Source organism: Carettochelys insculpta, chromosome 4 (assembly GCF_033958435.1).
Source record: "Carettochelys insculpta isolate YL-2023 chromosome 4, ASM3395843v1, whole genome shotgun sequence".
Taxonomy (NCBI): Eukaryota; Metazoa; Chordata; order Testudines; family Carettochelyidae; genus Carettochelys; species Carettochelys insculpta.
Window position 1 is genome coordinate 128471972 of NC_134140.1, and position 24107 is coordinate 128496078.

Genomic DNA, 24107 nt, shown 5'->3' on the forward strand with positions numbered 1-24107 from the left:
ATCAAGTTACCAGAAAGCTAAGGCTGACTGTGCTTAGATTGCGCTTAACTTTGGAGTAAGCCCCATTCAACACACTGGCATTTATTTTTTGAGGAAGGGGTTCTCTTGGAAAAGCTGAGTTATGCTGAAGTAAAATAGGGAATAGATCATGGTGTCCATCATACTAGTCACATGTGGCTGTTTGGCCAGTTGAGTGTGACTAGTTGGTTTCAACAATAATATATTTTCAGAATAATGTGGCTAATTTGCTGGAGTGGTATCCACTAAATGCTTCAGAATTGGTTGAACACCATGGAGATAGACTTAAGGCATCACTGTTATAGTCTGTGGCCATGGTGTTCCAAAATAAGGGACGTGTTATGTAATGTAAAATAAGAAAATGGCAGTGATAACTGGCAACTCTAAATTTTTCTTTCTGCAGCTTTCTGTATTTTCTTGAGTGACAGATTCTAAATCTAGTTAACAAACCATAAGGACTAGTTAAGCTAAGCTTTTTTCCTAGCAGCATCCAACATAGCAAACTGTTTGGGAATTTACTTGTCAAATCACATTTAGATGAAAAGGCATAGAGAGAGTCTTGAAGGATGCTTTGAAAAGTGAATTATTTAAGTTACTAACTAGTTGATCCACTCAGCAGTATCCACATCATTTTCTCCCAATAAGCAGTTCTTATGATATTTCATTCTTGCAACTAGGCCCTGCATCTTCTTGCACTGCTTACACTTAACACATTTTCCTTTTTTACCCAGGGAATTAATTTATTTAAAATATTTCCAAATAAGGCCTGTCTTATGCCCAGAACCCATGACAGTTTTTCTTTGGCAAAAGTGTGGGGGAATATGAGAAGCTCTGAGTGTGCTGAATAATGGCTTTCCTTTTTCTTTCTGGTTAACTCCACTGTTCCTTTCTATGCTGCCTCTGTCCTTTCCTCTATGTTGTCTTTCTGAAGACAGTGTCTTAACTAATTCCTGTGCCATGTTTGGCCAAGGTCCAATACCACATAAGCACCGAACAAAAACAATTCTATCCAGCTCCTGTCTTTCTTTGCACAAGCTACTTTTTAGTCTGCTGAGAAGCAGACATTGAAAGATCAGAACTTCTGAAGAAGTGAGAGCTAGTAATTAGGCTAGATGGACTAGAGCCATTAATTAATTTTTGAGACTGGACGTGTATGTATAGCATGTTTGTGATAAGATACAATTGCAGCTGTTATTCTCAAATGAGAAACTTCACAGTTTAATGATTTTAAAGCCTTTTTTTTTAATTATCCACCTTGATCTTCAGACTGTCTTGATTAATAAAATGGAGTTTTAAACATATTAACTAGTCCATTTTGATTCACATGTTTTTGAACACCGTTTACAAGCTCATGTAGAAAAAGTAACATTAGGGTTAAAACACATAAATTAAGGCATGTTGGCTTGTATGTGTTAAAACATTGTTTATTTACCTGGTCTTAGTGCCTAATGTTTTCTCCAGTATTGAAATATTTCAGTATGGCTATTTTTGGCAAGGTTGTATAATTTGAAACACAGCATGCTTAATGTTTGAGGATCTAAAATGGTTAATTATTTAGAATTCTGCCTCTAGTCTTTTTGTGCATCACTTTTAAAAGACACAATCTAAGTAGTGGAACTGGGAGCCAGGAACATAACTTCTAATTTTGTATTTATCATAAATTTCCTCCTTGGAGTTGGGCAGGTCACTTAAAGTATGTGTGCCCTGTAGTAAAACCCCTCTAGCTGGCCTGGGTCAGCTCACTGGGGCTCATGGGGCTTGAGCTGTAAAACTGAAGTGTCGATATTTGGGCTCAGGCTGGAGCCTGGGCTCTGAGGCCCTATAAAGGGAGAGGCTCCCAAAGCCCAGGCTCTAGAACAGTGTATAATCTCTAGACTGCAATATTTTATCCTTGCAGCCTGAGCAATGTGAATCAGTGTCAGCTGACCTTAGGTTGGTGGCGGTGGCGCTGGAGGCTGTTTTGTTATAGTGTAGACATACCCAGTTTTTCCATCTGTGAAATGGAGGTAATGATGCAAACTTCAAAGGTATGTTGCAGAGTTTAAGTGATGTCTATAAAGTCCTTTGAAGATGAAAAACAGGAGTTCTAAGTATTATTTGAAAACTAAGCTGTCCAAACCACTGGTGCATATTGTGTGAAATGTCTTAGTTATGCTTATCCATACTGTGCCAAACTGTCACAAATATTTGCTTAGGAAGCTAGTTTGAAGGACTCATTTTAAGTGCACTGCAGTAAACAATCTGAGAGTTTATTTCCTCTGAGTCCTGCAGCTGGCCTTGTTGAAGTTGATAGTTCTGACCTTGCAACTTTGGGAAGAAAAATAAAAAATTTGTCTTCCTCAGAGCCAACTGTGTACATAAATCGAAAACACGCAAGCACACAGAGTGTGACCCTTGAGAAAGTGACATCAGATACTTTAATCCAGGGGATGGATCTGGCCTGCTTAAAGGAGGGAGATGGTGCCTAGAATGAATCAGATTCTGAAGATGTTTTTAAAAAAAAAAAAAATAGATTTCTGGTCTTTATCTTCACAAAGTTTTCTTTGAAATCATGAATCTCATTGAGGCTTAAATACAAGTGAACTACAGTTATTTCAGTCCAGAGACAGTGCCTATACATAGGGGGTTTAACATGGTTTAATTTCTGAACACGGATTTCACACTTATTTGGTTTACCTTAATTTTCTTGAGTATCTCTCACATAAACATTCCCTGTGGATACATCTTTGTATAGGACGGAGTTAACTCTGAAGATGAGGGACCCAGGCCAGACCGTGCTGGTTAGGTTACATTGGGTGTGAGCAATACTTGAGTTACAAGATCCAGTCTGATGCTGCACTCCTTCATGAGTGATGCTAGGACTTCTAGAACTTTGCGGTGTATTCCATGGTTCTTAATAAAAACAATGAGGAATCCTGTGGCACCTTAAAGATTAACAGGTTTATGAGGGCATAAGCTTTCAGGGGCTGCAGCTCAGTTCATGAAAGCTTGTGCCTTAAACTTGTTAGTGTTTAAGGTGCCATAGGGCTCTGCCTTGTTTTTGCTGAAAAAGACTAACATGTCCCTCTCTCTGAAAAAGGTTCTTAATGCTGCAGTTAGGTGTGCTGCTCTTATTCTTTCCAGTGAATTGTGGGAGAACTTGTCTTCCATGGTACTAGAGAACTAACTACAGTGAAGTGGTTTAGTGTATCTCAACTGCGAATGGGGCAAGTTACCAGCATGATTGTAAGTGGATCCAGTCTGTGCCCCATGACAGCCCAGATGACACTAACCATTCTTCTTTCAGCTGTTATAATTGATGTTTTGTTTTGGGTTTGTACTTCATTTTGTGCATAATTATAGGGTTGCTAATCACCCTGCTATGAGAAGGACATGAGTTATTCATTCAGATGTTTTCATTTTTTGTCCTTTGTACAATCAGACATCTAAAAAGACCTCTTTTGAAATTAACTTTTGAGCATTGTGTGTGGCAATTTTTTGATATGAATTCCCTGCCCACCAATGAACGTCTGTGTTCTGTCAATATATTCCAAGCCTGTAAGTGTTCTATGGCCACATTAGTTTGGGAAATACTGTGCTAAAGCAATGAAGTATGTGAGACTCTTAGAAGGGGAGGATACGGGGGTTTCTGGGGTAGAGGTAGCACCTTTGACTCTCTGGCAGCTGTGCCTTTTCAGGCGGACGGAAGCACTGGTCCTCACCCACCACTCAACTCTCACTGTTGGCTCATAGCAGCTGTTGTGCATTACAGCGACGCCATCTCCTGGGCAACTGCGTCGGCTCGCAGGCGAAACGCAGTGGGGGGAGGGTCTGGTCTGTCTCACATATCAACTTTATGGAGGGACTTGTTCCTTCTCCCTTCTAATGCACAGTCTCAACGGCGGACCGGGAGGTGTGGTGCTGTAAATCGACAACTCCTGTGAAGGCAGAGGAAGATGCCCCACTGCCTTGTGGGCCATTCTGGGAAGGAGTAAGGCTAAGGGAGTAAACCCTGACAGAAAATCCGGAGGGGAGTCCTAAGGTGGTTCTGTGTCAACTTCTGGCACTGTCCTGGCAACTCCTGCAGCTGAGCTGGTACCAAATGTAGAGGTTATCCTTTCCTTTGGGCGATATCAGTAAAGCTGAGAAGGCGGGGCCTGGCGTCTGGGCAGCCCAGGGTCTCCATAAAAATTGCCCAGGCTCGCGCCTGAAGAGGTACTTCAGCATCACTTAACGGCGTTGAACCAACACGGGAGGCAACAGATACTGGTTCAAGGACTGTCACTCTCATGTGGGCCTCCACAGTCACAGTCAGCGCTGGAAATGATGATCTTAAATGGAGTTACGAAGGGCGTGATCCATAGTCTGTGCAGACCGAAGGATGCCTACCTATAAGAAGGGAAGAGCTTGTTTGTCTGAGAGGTGTAGGCTGCCTAGTGACTTTTTAGGCAAGTGAGTCAGTTGCCTTATTCCATTAAACATGTTTCTAGCTCAGTCGTAAATAAATCTGCATCTAGAGGCTGACTCTACAGTTATTTCCAAACATAGAACTGTTTCAGAAATGTTTTTGGAAGTGTGTGAGGTGGAAATCAAGTGAAGCAAATGTACTTAAAACTTAAAGAATGTTTAGAAACTTGGATCAACTATGAAGGAAATAATTAAAGTTGACAGAGAAACACTGGGGAAGGCATGAGACTTGTATTGTTTCTCATTCTTTGTTTGATGCATTTGGTGTAGTTAACAATTACCCATCTAATTTAAAAGGAAAGTGGAAATTTTAGCATTACATTTGCATGAGACATTTCTTTTGCTTTTATTTTCCCTTTATCCAAGAGTAAATGTAATACACATGATTTTAACAGTTCAGGGAATGAAATGGGAAAGAGAGGATTTCACGTTTTCTTACAATGAAACAATCTTAAAACCTTCGACTGGACCACACAAGTAACTGGCTTTATTTTTAGTGTGAATAGGAATATAATATAATACTGGGATAATACAATGATAATAAATTATCATTTTAGCAGCCATAAACCAAAACGCTCTTGTCATAAAATTGGTTATTTGTGTCTGAGGACTGAAGAAAGCTGCCATGAAACAATAAGATTTTGTAATTACGTTTGTCACAAACCAGTTTATATGAAATAGAAGGGATAAAGTGGATTTTTAATTGCCTCGTGTTTCTCAGTTTGGGAAAGCATATATAGCATATGAAAGCAAAGTGATGGATTTTACAGTCTATTTTGAGACTGCTTAATTTATAGAGAAAGAGAATTACTAAGCATGGCGAACAGGTGTGGGGTTATAATTGAAGACTATATTGGAATGAAATTAAGAAAAGGATAATTTAATGTAAGTAGCAGAACAACAGGGCAGTTAAATTAGCCAAAGCCCTGCCAGTAGTGAAATTTAAAATAATACTGCACAAAGTTTAAAAAAAAAAAGTTTGGTGTGGATCAAACTTGCTCTGGAAGGGAGTTGGTGTAGAGATATTGTAATAGGTTCTAATCTCTACTGTACGTACAGAGTGTGGGTTTGGAAGACTTCTTGTGTGCTTAATCCCCCAATTGCATGGGACAGGTAAATCAGCCTCTATCATGCTGTGTATATGCAGCTTTTTGTGACTCCTGTTCTAGATTCTCCTTCTTCTCTTTATCTTTTGTTTTTGAATCTTTACATTTTCTTTCCCCTGCCCTTCCCCCAAGTGTTACATTATACCAGCTCTTGCTGTCTCTGCATGACTGGGTTGTGTAGTGACACAGACACTGTGAGTCAGAATAGGAGAATGGCGGGGGAAGCAGAGGTGTCTGTAACTCAGGGAGCTGGTTGCATTGAGCCATGTACTATGTTTTGTGCGTGTGTGGGTGTGTGTTAGCCAGATTGGTAGGCAGGGGAAGAAACTAAGGTGTGACAGTACATTTTTCGAGACTGTGGGAGCATATTTGGGCTAATGGGAGGCTTGATTGATTTTTTTTTAAATCTGCAATTGTGTACTTTAAAGAGACACCACACCCATGTAACACTTTATTGACACAACCCTGCTGTTTACTGAATTGCCAGCATGTCCTTATGCATCCTGTTTTCCTTTTTTAAAAGGAAGGTCTTCCATCCAAGTATTGAACAGGCCTGAGCTTGTGTAACTTAGCAGTCGATCTCATAGTGTAAACTACAGATCGCATCAATCTATTTTAAGGGTTGCTGTCCCTTACACACTCCATGTTTTATCAAGTGCAAGTGCGTGTTTCCTGTCCTGGGAGCCTCACCTTGACTTTTGCTTATTCTATGATAAAGTAAAAACAAAGAGTTCACTGGTCCCTTTTATCAAACATTGAATGTCTTGTCTTGTCTCATCCTCTTCCAGCACAAAGATGAAGATTCTTTGTGTGGGACACTGAAGAATTTTATATACCTTTTGAACAGCTAGCTTCTGTGCTTCTAGACCAACCCACCAAGATCCACTCTTTGTAACTTAAATTACTAACAGTAGTTGTTTACATCCCACTGAGATCCATCTGTCACATAGCCTATATAAGTAGGGTGTACATTCTGCCTCAAACACCAGATTACTCACAGCAGTTATGGTTTATCAGTATTAATCATTTATAGTGGTAAAATGTTGGCCCAGGTTGTAGACCAGGGTAGGTGAAGGCAAATGGAACCCTGCCAAGAGTGACTGGGTATTCTTGCTTCCCCCAACCACTTTATGTTGTTTAATGGTTTATGATTCAGAAAGAAGATCTGAAAGTGGCCTAGTTTGTCTGTTTCTGTCTGTCCATCTAATAGCGTTGGTTTGCTTTACATTAGAAATATCAAGTTGGCTTTCTTGTCCATACTGAAGAAATAGTGGGGTGACTGAGTGCATACGCCTGAAACCTGAGTGACTGAGAGAAGAAATGTTTGGTCACTGAACACTAAACACCTATTTTAATAATCTCTTATATTTTTGGATCCATCACTGTGGCTGGTACAAGAGTAAACTCTTTAATATCTGGCAGCCCCGGAACCGGGAGGTTGCCGGATATTCAAATATTTTGAATAGAGAGGTATACCTAGAGATGCATAACACTAAAGAATAACAAGATTAGATATTAAAAAGCAAATAACAAAGATATATCGAGTACTTTACAAACAACAGTGGTATTGTACACTGTAAACTTGTACAGTTTGAACTTCTCTCATCTGGCACCCTCAGAACATGACCAGTGCTGAATGAGAGAATTTGTTGGAGGATGGGAAGTCAGTGTTTCCTACGGGCTGAAAGCACTCCATTATCGGTCTTTTGGGAGTCTTTTCCACCTCTGTTGCATTACTTTGTGCACAGTTGGGTTGGCTGTAAATGAGGGTGGAGGACTGCTTGGTGAATTCTCTACACAGCAGTAATTTCTCCTCCTCCTCCTCATTCCCCATGAGCAACAGCTCTTGTATTTGAGATGCTGTTCTCATGCCTTGATGCTCTAGGGTGAAACACAAATATTATTGACTGCATTTTACAAGTGGTTTACATCAGAGCCACCTGTTTCCTGTTCCTACTCAGTGACTCTTAATTGCGGTAGCAGCCAGCTGCAATTATAAATGTGTCCAGTACCTTCTGCAGTGTTAGACTACCCTGACAAGTCTGCTTATCCTCCAGAACCTACCACAATGCTTCCCAGCCTAGCAAATAAGATCTTCAGTGGGGTGTGGAAATATGATTGTTCTGGGGCTCCAAAGAGAGCCATATTAACATGCTCTTGTTGCCATTCACACCTAAGGGATGGCTCTGGGCCTCTGCAATACCTGTATATATTTCCAACTTACTTAGAGCCTCTGAAGTTTAGATTGCTTAGGACAGAAGGGCACAGGGGGTTAGCTTCTCTCCTGTTTTTTACCCTGATCCTCTCAAACAAGATATTCATGTACCTCAATAGCCACTTCGATTGAAAGACTTGGGTATTGTCATTTTTCCTGCTGCCCTAGTTACATTAAGGGTGGTTCCGTATTTTCCATTTCCTTTTTACAGGTTCCCATCCACCTGTAGTTCTTCGTACTCTCTTGGATAACGTTCTTGTCTTGCTTTTGGAGAATGTACACACACACACATGCGCACGGGAGACCAAGCCATTTTGCTTTAATCTTTTCTGGTCCTGATGCTGAGAAGAAGCATGCCAAACAGAAAAAGCACAAGCCCAGTATCCCAAAGTACACTAAAGCCTCCATCCAAAGAGGGTGACCCTCACAGCATTCGGATTCAGGTGAAGCAGGCAACCTCTGCAGTTATGACTGGATATTTTGGTCACATTGGTCCACTTCACCTTGGCCATCACAAAGGCATCCAGGTGTCTCCTGAATTCGGACAAGAAAAAATTAATTAGTGTAGTGCTATTAAGTTCCTCATAAAATTGTTGGTGTAAAAGATGGATTGTTGAGTTGGCTGGCATGTTTGTTATGCTCAAATATTTTTTAATCTACAGAACTTTGTTATTAAAAATTAGCCTTTTGATATATGCCCCATGTGCCATTACTATTCTTCTTGCCCTGAGGAAGGTCCAGATAAAATCTTCCTAGTGTGCCTTCAGACAGCAAGGATTATAATGGCTACCAGTCTTTCTGGAATTTGCAAATGGAATGGAATCTCTACCAGATCAGGTAGGAGAAAGTAACTGTTTCAGAATCTCGTGATCAGTTTGCTCATTTTAAAAGTTGTCGGGAAACTTCATTCAGCTGTTGTTGCACAAGATATTATATAGAGAAGAAAGACATAAAAATTTTGTTTTGGATCATCCTAGTACTCTGGCTATCCCGATATCCTGTCATCTAACAGTTGCAAATGCCAGGTATTTTTAGAGGGATTAAACAGAAGAGGGTAATTATCAAGAGATCCATCCCCTGTCATCCAGATCCAGCTTCTGGCAGTTAGAGGTTAGGGGCTACCAGAACGTGGGGTTGTATGGCTGACTATCTTGGCTAACAGTCATTGATAGACCTATTGTTTGTGGATGTATATAATCCTATTTTGAACCTAGCTTAAAGGAAGAACTTCTAGCAGTTATTTCCAAAGTATGAACTTTGGTTGGGATAACCCAACAGTAAAAATAGCTGACACTTTGCTGGGGGTAACCAAAATGTAAAGAAATTAAACTAATTTTAACTTGAGGCTTTCTTTGTTACTCATAAAGCCTCAAGAAAGAGCAAACATACATTTTTGCAAGCCACCTTTTAATGCCATAATTGGAATGTGACAAATATTTATATGTCTTAGTTTAGCGAATCTTAGGTCATTTTTAAGAAGTCGTCTCTTGATTTTTAAAGAAGAAAATTATAGCTTTACAGAACAGGAAAGCAGTGTGCACAGCACTGATTAGCATTTAGAAGACCAAGTCATGGTCTTGTAAATGTCGGAGTATTTAAGGGCTCTTCTCTCATTTTAAGAGGATTCCCATTCAGTGGAATTGAAGTGTACCTGATTAGTAAACTCCAATTTCAATAACTTGCTTCTTCCCCTTTCCTTTTTCAGTTAGGTCCTGAAAGACTTACTCACATAGATGGCAATTTATGGTATGCTTGATAAATAACAATGTTAAGTTCTTGTAATTCCCCATTCAGACAATCTAAAAATGTCTTTATTGCACTTTTTCATGCACTTCTTTGTAATACTTAGGATTTGTGGGAACAGGTGTTTGATCTTTCATGTTTGCAGCATAACAGAAAAATGAACAGAGTGCTGAGGTAGTGCAAATACAAACAGAGGGGGAAAAAGACTATTTACAATACCTTAAGTTAAAATGTAGCCACACAAATATTTTCCAGGCATCAACCCTGCCTCAGCAGTGGGCAGTCTCATCTTTTTGTGACTCCTGTAATAGCAAACTCTTCTTGCACCGGGTTTAGCTTTTTAAATGTATGTTTCCCAGAGTTGTATAATATTACTTATTTTCTACACTGAAAGAAATTACTTTAAATGTAATAATTTTACCTTCTCTCCATTTTCCCTTGTTACCACCCTCACCCCAGGTGTCTCCCAGTAGAGCTAGGTGCAGTTTTTTATATATATATTTTTTCCCAGGGGCTAAAACTGTGTGCTTAATTGAGGGAATAATAATGACATTTCAGTTTTGGACAGTTTTTAAAGCACACACAAGGTGAAAAACACCCAGAAAAGCTAAAATCAAAACAACAAATTTGGAAAACCGTATTTGATTGGACTGCAATGTTTTGGTTGACTTTACATGAATATTAAAAACCGAACAAAATTTCGGTAAAATACCTCAGATGATTCAAAATCAGTTTTTTACAGTTCTTCTAATTCAGTGAAAAATATGTGGGTTCACATTAAACTGGTATTTTTTCAGTTTTTCTCGTGTGACTCCTGAGTAAAAGAGAATCTGTTATTTGATCAGCGCTGTTTCTCAATTTTTGGGAGGCATGAGCGTTTCTTTTTAGTGGCTTTAAAATGTTGTCATCTTGATTCTGTCAAGGAACTTTTAAAATGTTTTGACTTAGTCAGTTTGCAGTGAGATGGGTGATAGGATAAGTATTCTCTTTCTTCATCTGGCTCAGCAATAATATTAACAGATGAGAATACAGTGAAACAGGAAGTAATTTGAATTTCAATAGTTATGTAGTAAATCTGAGTCAATTTTGTAATGTGTAGCTTTCTATTTTTGTAAACATCTCTTGCTATCTAAATAAAAAACAGAGGGGAGAGGCGATGTTCATGACTAGTGCTATGCGGATTCTTAACTTCTCTGCTGCCCTCTCCTTCCCTTCAATTTCCTACAAGTTCTTTTAAATCTTTTTTTTTTTCCCCCCCTCTCTTCACAGTGGTAGTCGCTCTTCTAAAACCTTTAAACCAAAGAAAAACATTCCAGAAGGGTCTCACCAGTATGAACTGTTAAAACATGCAGAAGCCACTCTTGGAAGCGGTAATCTCCGGATGGCCGTTATGCTGCCCGAAGGTGAAGATTTAAATGAATGGGTCGCAGTTAATAGTAAGTTGACCGACATTTTCTGCATGAGATGGATGGTGATATGGGCTGATAATGGAGAAGGACAATTGCATAGTTGTCTCTCGTGCAGTGTGGTTCTCAATGCACTGGCCAGTCTGCTTGTTGTATTGTAATTGAAAGAGCAAAACTGCTTAAAATTTACGGGAGCTAAGTGATTCAAGCTAAAAGCCCCACTGCTCCTTGTGGTGAAATTATGAGTTTTTCCAGAACAAATTGCTTCTCTTTGCATTTAAAATCTAAATCAAAGGTGGGCAATCTGTGGCCTGAGCGCCACATATGGCCAATTGGGGTTCAGTGTGTGGCCATCAAGACATTTTGTTAACTGTTCCTCATGCACAGGGTTGCCATATTCGGGTGCTTTCCATCCATGTCACTTTTTTGTGTGTGTTAATATTACTAAAGTGACACATATATAAAGCAAGAGACCATGAAGTGAGGAGCATGTATTGATTGCGCTCAACATTGACTGCGAGAGCTGTGAACTCCCTCTGCATCCGATCACAGCAGTGCTACAGCTCAATCGGCACACCCCACAAATTGTAAATACGCAAGAGCAGTTAGCAAAACTAATCTCTTCCAGGAGACCATATTGAGAACAACATTTTTGCAGTCCATTGAGATGAAGCAGGGCCACTGATGCGGCCCACTCTTGCTCATTTCTGATCTGAATGCTCATTCACAAATCAGGTGAGCAGTAAAGGGAAAATGTTTTTAGCAAATACCTAAGTGTCATTGTAGAGAGTTTTATTCCTTCAGGTTCCAATGAGAGCCGTTTCTCAACCGTACTTGGGTCTCCACACAATCCTTCCTTGGATGAATACTACTCAGGGCCAAGTGTAAAGCAGATGTGAAGATTATACGTATGTATGTATAGAATGCCTCTCATCTGCTCTCACCAAATCCTGAGAATTTTCTTTACATTTCCAAAGCTAATGTCTTCCTTTTGTTCCTTGCAGAATGGTAGCCTATGTTCTGATAACTTCCTGAGTTGATTACGCTCTCTTTTTCTTCCCATCCAGTCTATGCAAAAGAGATGCCCAAATTATCATCATTTCTCTGTGTTCTGGTCATATTTTCCCTTCTTCCTTGCCCTTTGATTATTTTACACTGGTTTCCCTTGTTCTGTAGTAAGTTGAAGCTTCTCCTCGCTTAATAAGCTCTCTTGAACACCATCTCCGCCTACAACTCTCATCCTCTCCTGATCACTCATTATCTTTGTGCTGCTTTCATGGTTCACCCTCATCTTGGAATAGACACTCAGCTGATGAGCCAGTCACCTCCATCAGAATTCCTCTAGACCCACATTTCAATGTCAGTTTTAGCTGTAATAACCACATGATTTGGTATTCTACCTATTATCTGTTTTGACTATACATTCTTCAGAGCAGGAACTTGGAGTTGTGATGCCCTTTTCCCCCTTGCACAACGTTGTATACATTAGTGAGCAGTATAAATAGAATTTTGGCCAAACGTATATTTTAAACAGTCTGTTTCCTGTGCACATTTTTTGTTGCTTATACAATAAGGCTGTACTGCCCAGCTTGACCTTCTAGTTCCCATGTGTCTGTACAGTGCTATGATACGAGTTTCCAACACTGCAAGGACATATAAATCATTAAAACGGCTTTTACAAAATTTAGCATGAATAGGTTTCTTTAAAACTGTTTGCAAAGCAAGTAAACTAATTTTGGTGACTAAACGTTACCCAGAATGTTTCATATACCACTCATACTTTCAACCGCTCTCCAGTTTGCCACCAGCAATGCCTACTAAAAATGGCCAGGAAAAGACAAAAATTGGGTTTGTTGCCTTTGTAGGAAACATAAAGAAGGCTTAATGTCGTTGTGTGCCCCCCCTAGTAGAAGTATGTGTTCTTCTCATGCTGCAGGCACAACTGTGCCCCAGTCTTCTGTGCACAGTAAAGCACTGAGCCTCAGCGTGAGAGGGCAGAGATGGCAATAAACAGGAGAAAAATGGAACCTAGGAATTGCCCTGCCAGATCAGACTGGTGGTATCGTCTCATCTGATGATGTGTCTTTTTAACAATGTCCAGGATTTGGTAATTCAGGGGAAAATAGCAGAATCTTGCTGGGTAATTACGGAGTTACTTATCCATGCCCATATGTGTTTCTTCTTACCTTGAATAGTAGATGAGATGGATGATTGGCTGCTGCACAGGGGTTTATGTATCATTTTATGTAATTGTAGATATTCTTATGATCCATTAAAAATTCCTAACCTCTTTTTGAATCTTGCTAGACTTTGTTCCCTGATGTTTTGTGACAACAGGTTACATACATGTGTTAAAAATTGTTTCATTGTGGGAACTTTCAATGATGATGAAAGGCAAAAAATGTAAAATATTTTTAAATTATTGGGGTAAAAATCTTACATGTGCAGTAAACATAAAAACATAACATAAAAGCTTCTGAACCCCCTTATGAAAAGCCTGATAGTCTTTTTTTTTTTTCAAAGAAGAAAGAAATTGAGATACAAAATTTTAAATATCTTGCCTAAGGATGCAGTGAAAGCTGGAAATAAAACCCATTATCTCTGGTTCTTCATTTTAATCACCAGATAACATACACTTCCATAACTGGAAAACACCACTTAAAAAAGCTACAACCTTCATCTGTGTGACTGAAAAGGGGAAGTTAAAAGGATGAGGCGCTGCATTCAGTCTGTCAAAAAGGGGTGGTCTGCATTGTGCTTGTTTGTCAACACTCATGAATTTAGAATTTGGGAGATATGCTTCAGACTCTTTTGAAACTTAGAATGTGGGTTTCAAAGCAATAACAGTCATCCCATCAAAGCCTGTGTGGTACTTTCGACCATTATTTAAGCAGACATTCTTCTTCGAGTGATTGCTCATGTCCATTCCAAGTTGGGTGTGCACTGGCACATGCCCAGTCATCAGAAGCTTTTTGCCTTAGCCAGTAGCCATAGGGTCGGTGCGGTGCTCCCTGGAGTGGTGCCGATATGATGACCAGTATATGCACCGCCTGACCCCCCACTCAGTTCCTTCTCGCCGTGCTGCCCATCGTTGGAGCTCTTGCTTTCTCTGTTCAAATTATTAGCTAGTAGCCTCTTGTACGGTATATAGTTTTAGTATTTGATAGCTAGTCGTAGTGTTTTAACTAATAGCCGATGCAGGGCTTTTCGTCACCCTTGGTGCTGGGGAATGCCTGGCTCCCCAGGCTTTAAGACTTGTTCAAAATGTGGCAAACGTATGCCCAAAAGTGACCCCCCATTCAACCTGTTTGATTTGTTTGGGGGAAGGACACATACTTGATCGCTGTTCAATTTGTAAGGCCTTTAAAACAAGAACTTTGAAAGATAGGGCCCAACGCCTTAAAGTCCTCTTAATGGAGGCAGCTCTTAAGCCTCAAGAGTCTCCAGCAGGAGTGGAGAGTGGAGCTGCCTCTGTGCAAAGTACACCAGTGCCATCGACCATGGTGCTGCCTAAGGACTCTCGGCACTGGGAGCAGGTGCAGGCACTGTCTCCTTCTCGGCACCATAGGAGTTGTGTCGAAGAAGGAGGAGGAGTGAGAGGCACGCTTGCCGAAGTCAAAGTGGGTTGGCCTCAAGTCCAAGGCTCTGGTGTGCACTGTCGAAAGTCGGGAGGCACGTAAGTTGAAGGACTGCTTCAGCTGATGGCGTTGGCTCCTTCTCCATCTATGAGGGACAGGCACTGTAGCACTGAAACAGTAATCGGGGCTCATGGACATGACACTGGTGCCAACCAGTACACTCATGTCAACGCTGGCACTGACACTGTATCCAGTGCTGACCCAGCAAACTGTGGGCCGTTTTCAGGTGGCCTGTACTCCAGCACCGGCACTGCCTTTGGTGCACGCATCGGTGCTGACTCCAATGGCCTTGCCGTGGTCATCTGCTTCTGAATTGGCCTTGGAGTCTGACTCCTTCCGCTTGGATGAAGTGGGGCTCGAGAAGGTCCCACCATGGCCATCACAGGCACCATAGGCGTTGCTCGGCTGATAGGGTTGGGCACTGGCTTTGCAGGCAACTCAACAGTGGCCCTTCTGGACCCTGTGGGCATTTCGTGAGGTGCAGGGCCAGGCTGTTGGAGTGCCTGTAACGGTGCTGGGAGCCCCGACAATCCCAAGCTCAACACCATCCGTGTTGCTGGGCATCCCACCACTGTAATAAAGACAGGAAGTGGCAGTCATCATGGAGCCGCCTGTGTCTACCTTGTTGACATCGACCTCAGCACCATCATTGGCTCCGTCACAGCAGGATTGGACCACTTCAATGCCAGTGCCATCTGTAGTTGTACCTCCAGTGCCGATAGGGCAGGTGTCAGCCCAGCCACTGGCACCAACTCAAGTGCAGGGAGTGGCAACTGTACCATTTTGCCACCTGTTGTGGGGTTTTCTGGCCAGCCAGTGCCTATGCCAGCTCCGCCTACAGTGCCCCTTGGTTTGCCCATAATTTCCATGGGGGGGGCCAAGTGCCTGAGCAGGACATTACTGCCCTTTCCCTACAAATGGAGGTGCAAGGGCTATCATCATCTTCCTTCCCAGATGAGGCAGTGACGGGTTCATTGGCCTCATCTGTATTGGAGGATGGCAGGGCATTTCAACAGCTCCTTAGGAGAGTGGCCCAAAACTTGGGGATGTAAGCAGAGGAGGTCTGGGATGAAATGGACCCTGTCACGGACCTTTTGTCCTCTGCAGGCCCCACCAGGGTGGTTCTGCCCATAATCAAAATAATTGCTACTATGGCTAAAACGGTTTGGCAGATCCCTGCTTCTGCTATTCTGCAGCCTGTAGGAAAGAGAGATAGTACTTTGTCCCATCCCAGGACAATGAACTTTTGTTCACGCACCCGTGCCCCCGACTCCCTGGTAGTGGCTGCTGCTAGTCATAGAAAGCGCCAATGGTTCCAGGGCCCTCCCTGAAAAACAGAGAAGCTAAACGCTTGAACCTCTATGGGAGGAAGATCTATTCAATGGGACAGTTGCAATTAAGAATTGCTAACCAGCAGGCTCTGGTTATCAGGAATGCTTTCATACAGTCAGCGCCCTGTCTAGGTTCTCTGAGATGGTGCCACCTGAAGCCATGCAGGGCTTCACAGCCATGGTGGTGGAGAACAAAGTGATTTCAAGGGCGGTCCTGCAGGGAGCATTGAATGCTGCGGACACTGCCACAAGGGTTATGGCACCCGGAGTGGCAATGCACGGGGGGCTTGGTTGGAGGTTTCCAGCCTGCCTCCTGAGGTCCAGCAGGCGATCCAGCACCTCCCCTTTGATGTCCCTACCCTATTTTCAGATAAGACAGATAAGACAGATAGGACTGCATAGTCTGAAAGACTCTAGGGCCACTCTCTGCTTCTTGGGCCTGCGTACACCTGTCAACCAGTGCAGGCGTTTTAACCCCCATCCTCAGCAAAGGCAGTTTCTGCAGCTGCAAAGGGACGGCAGTAGAAGACAGAACAGGACGGGCAGGCACTGTTCAGGCCAGCAACCTCAAGGCCACCAAAAGGGCCCACAGGGGCCCAAGCCTCAGTTTTGATGACACTGTCGAGAGTGTGGGACTGGTCTCCCCCACTCCAGCATCCCCACTTTTTTTTGTTTCACCTGTCCCCCTTTTACCAGACGTGGTGCAGCATCACCACAGACCAGTGGGTTCAACATTCTGTAGAGAAGGGGGTATGCCACTCAGTTTTCTTTGTACCCCACTTCCCAGTCCCCTTCCTTGTCCCTCTTCAGGGACCCCTCTCATGCGATCCTGTTATGGCAGGCACTGTAATGCCTCCTTGGCTCTGGGGCCATGGAAGAAGTTTCTCCCAGGTTCAGGAGACAGGGGCTTTATTCCTGATATTTCCTAATTCCAAAACCAAAGAGGGGCTTGAGATCCATTCTGGACCTAAGATGTTTAAATGAGTTTGTAAAAGAGAGAAAGTTTCGTATAATATCCCTGGGTCTCATACTCCTGATTCTGGAGTGGCGGGGGGATTGGTTCGTGGCTATCGACTTACAGGACACACATTTCCATATTTCAGTCTGCCCTCCTCACAAGAGGTTTCTAAGGTTCATGGCACATGGGAACTGTTATCAGTTCACAGTGCTGCCTTTCAGTTTGTCTGTGGCTCCAAGGGTCTTCACCAAACACATGGCAGTGGTAGCAGCACACCTACACAGGTAAGGGGCATAACTGTTCCCATACATGGATGACTGGCTAATTAAGGGTCGTTCCAGGGAGCAGGTGATTCAGCATGTACAGTTGATCCGTCAAATCTTTGTAAGCCTTGGTCTTTTGATCAATGAGGCAAAGTCGGTTTTGCTCCTGTCTCAGTCAATAGAGTTTGTAGGAACACAGCTGGACAGTAGGTGTGCCAGGGCGTTCCTGCCGGATGACAGGTCTACGTCCATGGAGACCATCATCCGCAACATCCTGGCAGTTCCCATAATGACAGCCAGGTGCTGCCTGCATTTGCTGGGTCACATGGCAGCATGCACCTTTGTGGTACAGCACGTCTGGCTGAGGATGAGCCCTCTACAGCTATGGCTGTCATCAGTGTATTGCCCTGTAAGAAACAGTTAAGAGTTGGTGGTTATGGTGCCGAGACAGACTTTGTCGACCCTGCACTGGTTGGACGAGGGGGTCATCCTCACAGGAGTCCCCTTAGCTCCTCAGCAGCCCTCATTTTGCCTAGTAATGGATGCTTTGGACCAAAGATGGGGAACGCATCTGGGTCAGCTGTGAACCCAGGCTCTTTGGAGTGTTTCGGACCTTGGGCTCCACATAAATGTGAGAGAGCTCAGGGCCCTCAGATTAGCATGTGTGACTTTCAAGGCCAATGTGGTGGGACGTTTCATGCCAATCAGTGCAGACAACATCTGAGCCGCAACCTGGATTATTCTATTTACTTCCCAAAATCCACAAACCTGGAAACCCTGGACGCCCTATCATTTCAGGTATTGGCACCCTTACCACCGGACTATCCAGTTACATGGACTCCCTCCTCAAACCCTATGCCACCAACGCTCCCAGCTATATCCGAGATACCACCGACTTCCTGAGGAAATTACAAAACATCGGAAAAGTTCCTGATAACGCCATCCTTGCCACAATGGATGTAGAGGCTCTGTACACTAATATTCCACATAAAGACGGATTACAAGCAATCAGGAACACCATCCCTGATGCCACCACAGCCAATCTGGTGTCTGACCTCTGTAACTTTGTTCTCACACGCAATCATTTCCGTTTTGGGGACAATTTATACCTCTAGATTAGTGGAACTGCTGTGGGCACCTGCATGGCCCCACAATATGCTAATATATTTATGGCCGACCTGGAACAACGATTCCTCAGCTCTCGTCCCTTATTACCACTCCTCTACTTAAGATGCATTGATGACATCTTTATGATTTGGACCCATGGTACAGAGGTTCTAGAAGAATTCCACAGAGGCTTTAACAATCTACACCCCACCATCAACTTATGCCTCGATTACAACATGCAAGAGATACATTTCCTGGACACTAGAGTACTAATCAAGGATGGCCTGATCAGTACCACACTGTACCGAAAACCTACTGATCGCTATACTTATCTACACCCTTCTAGTTTCCATCCTGCACACGTGACTAGATCCATTGTTTATAGTCAAGCTCTTAGGTACAATTGCATTTGCTCTGATCCAACTGACAGAGACCAAAAACTACAAGAACTTTACCAAATATTCATAAACCTGAATTACCCACCAGGAGAAGTAAAAAAAAACCAATCGACAGGGCCAGACGCATACCCAGAGACCAGCTACTCCAAGATCGGCCCAAAAAAGCCAAGAACAGAACACCACTGGTCATCACCTACAGCCCCCAACTCAGACCACTGCAACGAATTATTAAAGACCTACAACCTATTCTTAATCAGGATGCTACACTCCAGAAGGCCCTGGGTGACATGCCTGTTCTCTCCCACAGACAACCTCCCAACCTCATGAGGCTCCTCACTAACAGCCACAGTCTATACCTCAGGAACACCAGTCCTGGAACCTTTCCCTGCAACAAAACCCACTGCCAGCTTTGTCCACATATCTTCTCTGGAAATACCATCACTGGACCTAACCAGGTTACTCACAGAATCATGGGCACTTTCTCATGCTCCTCTACTAACATCATATATGCCATCATGTGCCAACAATGCCCAGATGCCTTGTACATTGGACAGACTTCTAACTCCCTTAGACAAAGGGTCAACGGGTACAAAACAGACATTAAAACACTCCAGATCCACAAACCAGTTAGTCAACATTTTAATGGAATGGGGCATTCTGTCAGTGACCTCAAGGTATGTGTGTTACTGAAGAGACATTGCACCGTTTTGGAAAGAGAAGTGGACAAGCTGACTTTTATATTCAAATTCGGCACATTAACACATGGTTTAAATTGTGATGGGGACTTTCTGAGTTACTGTAGGGGCTCGTCTGCATACTTGGCTCAGTCTCATTCTTGACCTTCCCCCCCACCCCTCCACTCTCTGATTTGCTCACCTTGATTATCTTTTTCTGATTTGTCCTCCTTGCTTACTGTTTTTGGCTCTCTGTGCCTTAAATATTGAGTCTGTTCTGGTCTGGCTATGGTCTGAAGAAGTGGGTCTGTCCCACGAAAGCTCACCTAATAAACTATTTTGCTAGTCTTTAAAGTGCTACTTGACTGCTTTTTGTTTTAACAATGTCCTGTATCAGCAAATGGGGTGCATGCTCCTCTCCCCTGTGTCACGAGGCCATGATGCTCTGGGATTTCTGCATACAGCACAGCATCATGCTGCAAGACTTTTACCTGCCAGGTGTGCACAATTCACTGGTGGACCAACTCAGCAGGTGCTTTACAGATCATGAGTTGTCTCTCCACTCAGATGTCATTCATTCTATTTTCCAGAAGTGCGGGTATCCCCAGATGGACCTGTTTGCCTCCCACCTCAATGCAAAATGTTGGACATTTTACTCTTACTGCAATCAGAGCCTGGGGTCCTGGGCAGATGCTTTCAGTGTCCCCTGGTCGGGCAGGCTGATGTATGCGTTCCCTCTGATTCTGCTAGTTCACATGGTCGTCCTCAAGATTCACTCAGAAGGGGCACTGATCATCTTGGTGGCTCTGTCATGGGCCCCTCAGCACTGGTACTTGACCCTCCTGCACCTGTCAATCTGCAAGCCAGTGATGTTGCATGTCCGGCTGGACCTGCTGAAGCAGCAAGAGGGGAGACTGCAACATCCGAATCTCCAGTTGCTGTACCTCACAGCATGGATGCTGTGTGGCTAAGGGACCGGGAGCTGACCTGTTTGGATCCCACAAAGGAAGTACTGTTAAATAGAAAACCCTCCACGAGGGTAACTTATTTGACTAAGCGGAAAAGGTTTTCAGCGTGGGTGTCTCACAGAGGGTTGTCTCCCTCACAAGCCCCCATCCCATTGATTTTTACATAACGTATGGGATCTGGCATAGGAGGGCGTGTCCTTCTTCTTGGTTAGGGTGCACTTAACTGATATTTCAGCCTTTCACCTGGCTCATGGAACGTCTTCTGTGTTCTCAGACCCCGTAGTTACAAAAGGGTTCTGAAAGGTATAGAAAGAATCAAGCCCCAGGTTCAGACACTGCTGCCCCTGTGGGATCTCAATTTGGTGTTAGTGAACCTTTTGGGGGCCCCCTTTGGACCCCTAGCTACTTGCCAGTTCTGTGCTACAAAACAGTGTTTTGGGTGGCAATCACCTCAGCCAGGAAGGTATCTGAGTTGAGAGCACTTTCAGTGGACTTCTTGTACACGGTGCTTCACAACGATAAGGTTAGGCTGAGACCTCACCCTCCGTTTTTACCTAAGTTGGTCTCCACATTTCATGTTAACCAAGACATTTCCCTATTGGTATTTTACCCGAAGCCCCATGTCTCCCTGAGGGAGCAATGTTTACATAAGTTGGACATTACAAGGGCGCCGGCCTTCTATATGAATAGGACTAGGCCCTTTGGAAGAACGCAACAACTCTTTGTGGCAGTTGCTGATAGGGTGAAGGGCCTTGTGGTCTCCTCCCAGTGGATTTCCTCCTGGATAGTGATGTGCATCAAGGAGTGTTACAAACTCGTGGGGATTCCTCCTGCACTGGTTAGGGCACAGTCCACAAGAGCACAGGCATCATCTGTGGTGTATCGTCTGCATAAGCATCGTCTGCAGGTGCCTTTCCAGGACATCTGTAGGCTGGCCACCTGGTCCTTAATTCATACGTTTACAACACATTACACTTTGACACAGCATGCATGGGAAGATGCTGCAGTGGGCAGGGCTGTCCTGTGGTCCGTTTGGGGCTCCAACTCCCCCTCCTAGGCATTGGCTTGTGTTCACTCAACTTAGAATGGACATGAGCAATCATTCGAAGACTGTTACCTGTTCTGTAACTGGTGTTCTTCGAGATGTGTTGCTCATGTCCATTCCAACACCCTCCTGCCTTCCCCACTGTCAGAGTAGCTGGCAAAAAGGAACCGAGCTGGGCTGGGGGGGTCTGGCAGTGCATGTATTGGTTGCCATACAGGCACCACTCCAGGGGGTGCTGCACCGAGCCTATGGCTTCTGGCTAGGGCAAAAGGCCCCTGGTGGCTGGGCATGTGCCAGTGCACACTCAACTTGGAATGGACATGAAGAATCACTCGAAGAACACCAGTTGCAGAACAGCCACCTGTCTTTTAGGGTTTGGGGGGCTTTTTGGGAGTGAGGATTAGAAAGCAAATTAACAGCTCTTGAAGTTTAGAAAGTTCAAAGTTAGCTGAAATATACAAAACTTGGCTGTAGTTCTTTTGTTATTAAATGTGCCTGTTAAAATTTTTAGTGATTTAGGATTTTTTAACAAGTGGTGTTAACTCTTTCCCCTAATCAAATGATGTCTTGCAATTTGCTGCTATTGCTTCCCCAAAGAATTGTGCATTAAACACATGATTTACCAGTCCTGAGCTGCTTTGCTTCTTGGTGATTTTGCTTTGACAGTGGCACATATAGCCTGTTTATTACATCAGCTGACAAATGATATGAACAAAAATAAGTGGCAGGAATTTACAGGACATGCTCTGTACATAGTCTGTGAAATAAATGTCCTTAAGTGTCACTTATATGGCCAAAAGCAGAGTTTTCCAAACAAATGTGGCCATGGAACGCTTTTGGGCTTGGAATATATATTGATGGAACACATACCTGCTGGTTGGAAGGTGGGGTGGAGGATTTCATACTGAAAAATTGCTGCACATAAAGCTTAAATGTTGATTGAAAAGAGTTAGGGCTTTTTGATATCTTTTATTTTAAAAAGAACAAAAAATAGAGAGAAAATCATCTGAATGAACAATTAATGTCCTCCTGATAGGAGGATGGTCAGCAACCCTACATTTAAGCATAAAAATTAAGTACAAACTGAAAACAAAACGTCAATATAACATCTTGAAGAAGGGTGGTTAATGTTTTTTTTGCTACAAAAATAGAAAGGACAATATTGTTCAAAAGAGGACAGTCCTTCCTTAAAGTTTAATTTTTTTATGAAAAATGCCAAACTAAGTATGGAAAATATTTTTAAATTTCATGCTTTATAAATTTATTTTACAGAAAACTACTAGAAAATAAAAATAACATTTGAAAGTTTTTTTAATGGGGAAAAAGGTTTTTTTGCATCTTTTGATCACAAATCCACTTAATATTAAGAACAGTGCTGAAGAGTAGGATCCTCATCATGTACAGCATCACATGGTTTCGCTGAACACAACTCATTCCAAAACAATCTGAATCTACTCATTATTTTGGCACAAGTTGCATAATGACTATACTATTATGAATGCATTATAAATATTAATATATCTGCAATCAAATACTATTCAAATATCTTAGTATTTTTGATGCACACAATTTTGTATTTAATATTTTAGAAGGAAAAATCTTGCTAGCATCAAATTTTTTTCACAGAACACCTATTCGCATCCCACAGGACACAGTTTGGGAAATGTTGGCCTAAAGAATCTGTCCTCTCCCCTTCCCCTACCTCAAATGCCCACAGTGCACATTACCTTGACAGTCTTTGAGTTCTGTGTGCTTGATCCCTTTTCAGTTAGTGAACTTCCTGAAAGAACTCCCTTTAGAGTAAGTTAATAACATTCACTGGGGGGTTGTAACAGAGCAATGAAAGCTGTTTTCTTACTGCCCTGCTGCAAGATCAAGCCCAGTCTTAGATACCACATTGAATGATACTGAGCTGTCTGAGCATGACTTTTCATGTGAAAATTGCAAAACCCACAGTGCTCCCTAGTGTCCTGCAAACTGTAGTTGTGGGAGTGCCACATTTTGTACCTGATAGCTCTGTAAATGTCATGTTCTAATTAAGGCTACCCATACAAAAATGTCTTTCTGAATGCTTGGAAGATGAGTCAGTTTGATATTCAGCTCCTTGATCATTGGAAGCAAAGAGTCTTATTCTTGGCTCAACACTCATTCAAATAGCAAGTGGCATTTAAGAACATGGCTTGTCTGTCAAATTCCTTAAATGAGGGCATTGAATATTTTTGAGATCTGTCTTAGCAAGACATAAGCATAGAAATGACAGTAATTTGGTTTTTCACACCTCACCCAACTAAGACAAATATTGGAAGGTTGTTAATCTCTTTGGGTACATCTACACAGCAAGCAGTAACCCATTGTAGAGCCAGTCAACAGGCTCAGGCTTGAGCTATAGCTCTACAAATAGCTGTCTGGCTGTTTGGAATTGAGCTCTGATCCTGGCCCACATACCTAGACCTCAAGAGCCTGAGTTCCAGCCATCGGCCCAATGTCTGTCGATATTGTTGGTGCCAACCACACAAGGCTGCTGTTTGCAGTGTAGAAGTACCTATAGTGCATCTGTTGAGTGTGCAGACTGATGGAAACAAGATTAACTGTGCATCTATTCGCAAGGTCAAGATTAGCTGTGCAGCGTGAAGGGCACTAGAAACATCATTTACCAGTGACAAAATGAAATAGGTTTTGGAAATTGAAGCTGAATTTGCCATAAGTACTAAATTTCAGACTTTTGTATTGGTATAATACCAACCTTATTTTCTTGTGGATTTGTATTACATGATTTTGTCAGCAGACTCTG

At 42.7% G+C, this 24107-nt stretch overlaps 1 protein-coding gene across 2 annotated transcripts in view; it reads left to right on the forward strand.

Annotated features, from left to right (window-relative positions):
- Positions 1 to 24107, forward strand: part of MOB1B (MOB kinase activator 1B) — a 65963-nt gene that overhangs the window by 18917 nt on the left and 22939 nt on the right. The window contains exons 1-2 of one of the 2 annotated variants that reach the window (XM_074993796.1): positions 4252 to 4449; positions 10798 to 10964. In XM_074993796.1, coding sequence (XP_074849897.1) covers positions 4379 to 4449; positions 10798 to 10964 — 238 coding nt within the window. In that variant the 5' untranslated portion in view covers positions 4252 to 4378. Of the gene's footprint in view, positions 1 to 4251; positions 4450 to 10797; positions 10965 to 24107 lie in introns of those variants that run through there. The other variant, XM_074993797.1, reaches the window with a different exon arrangement.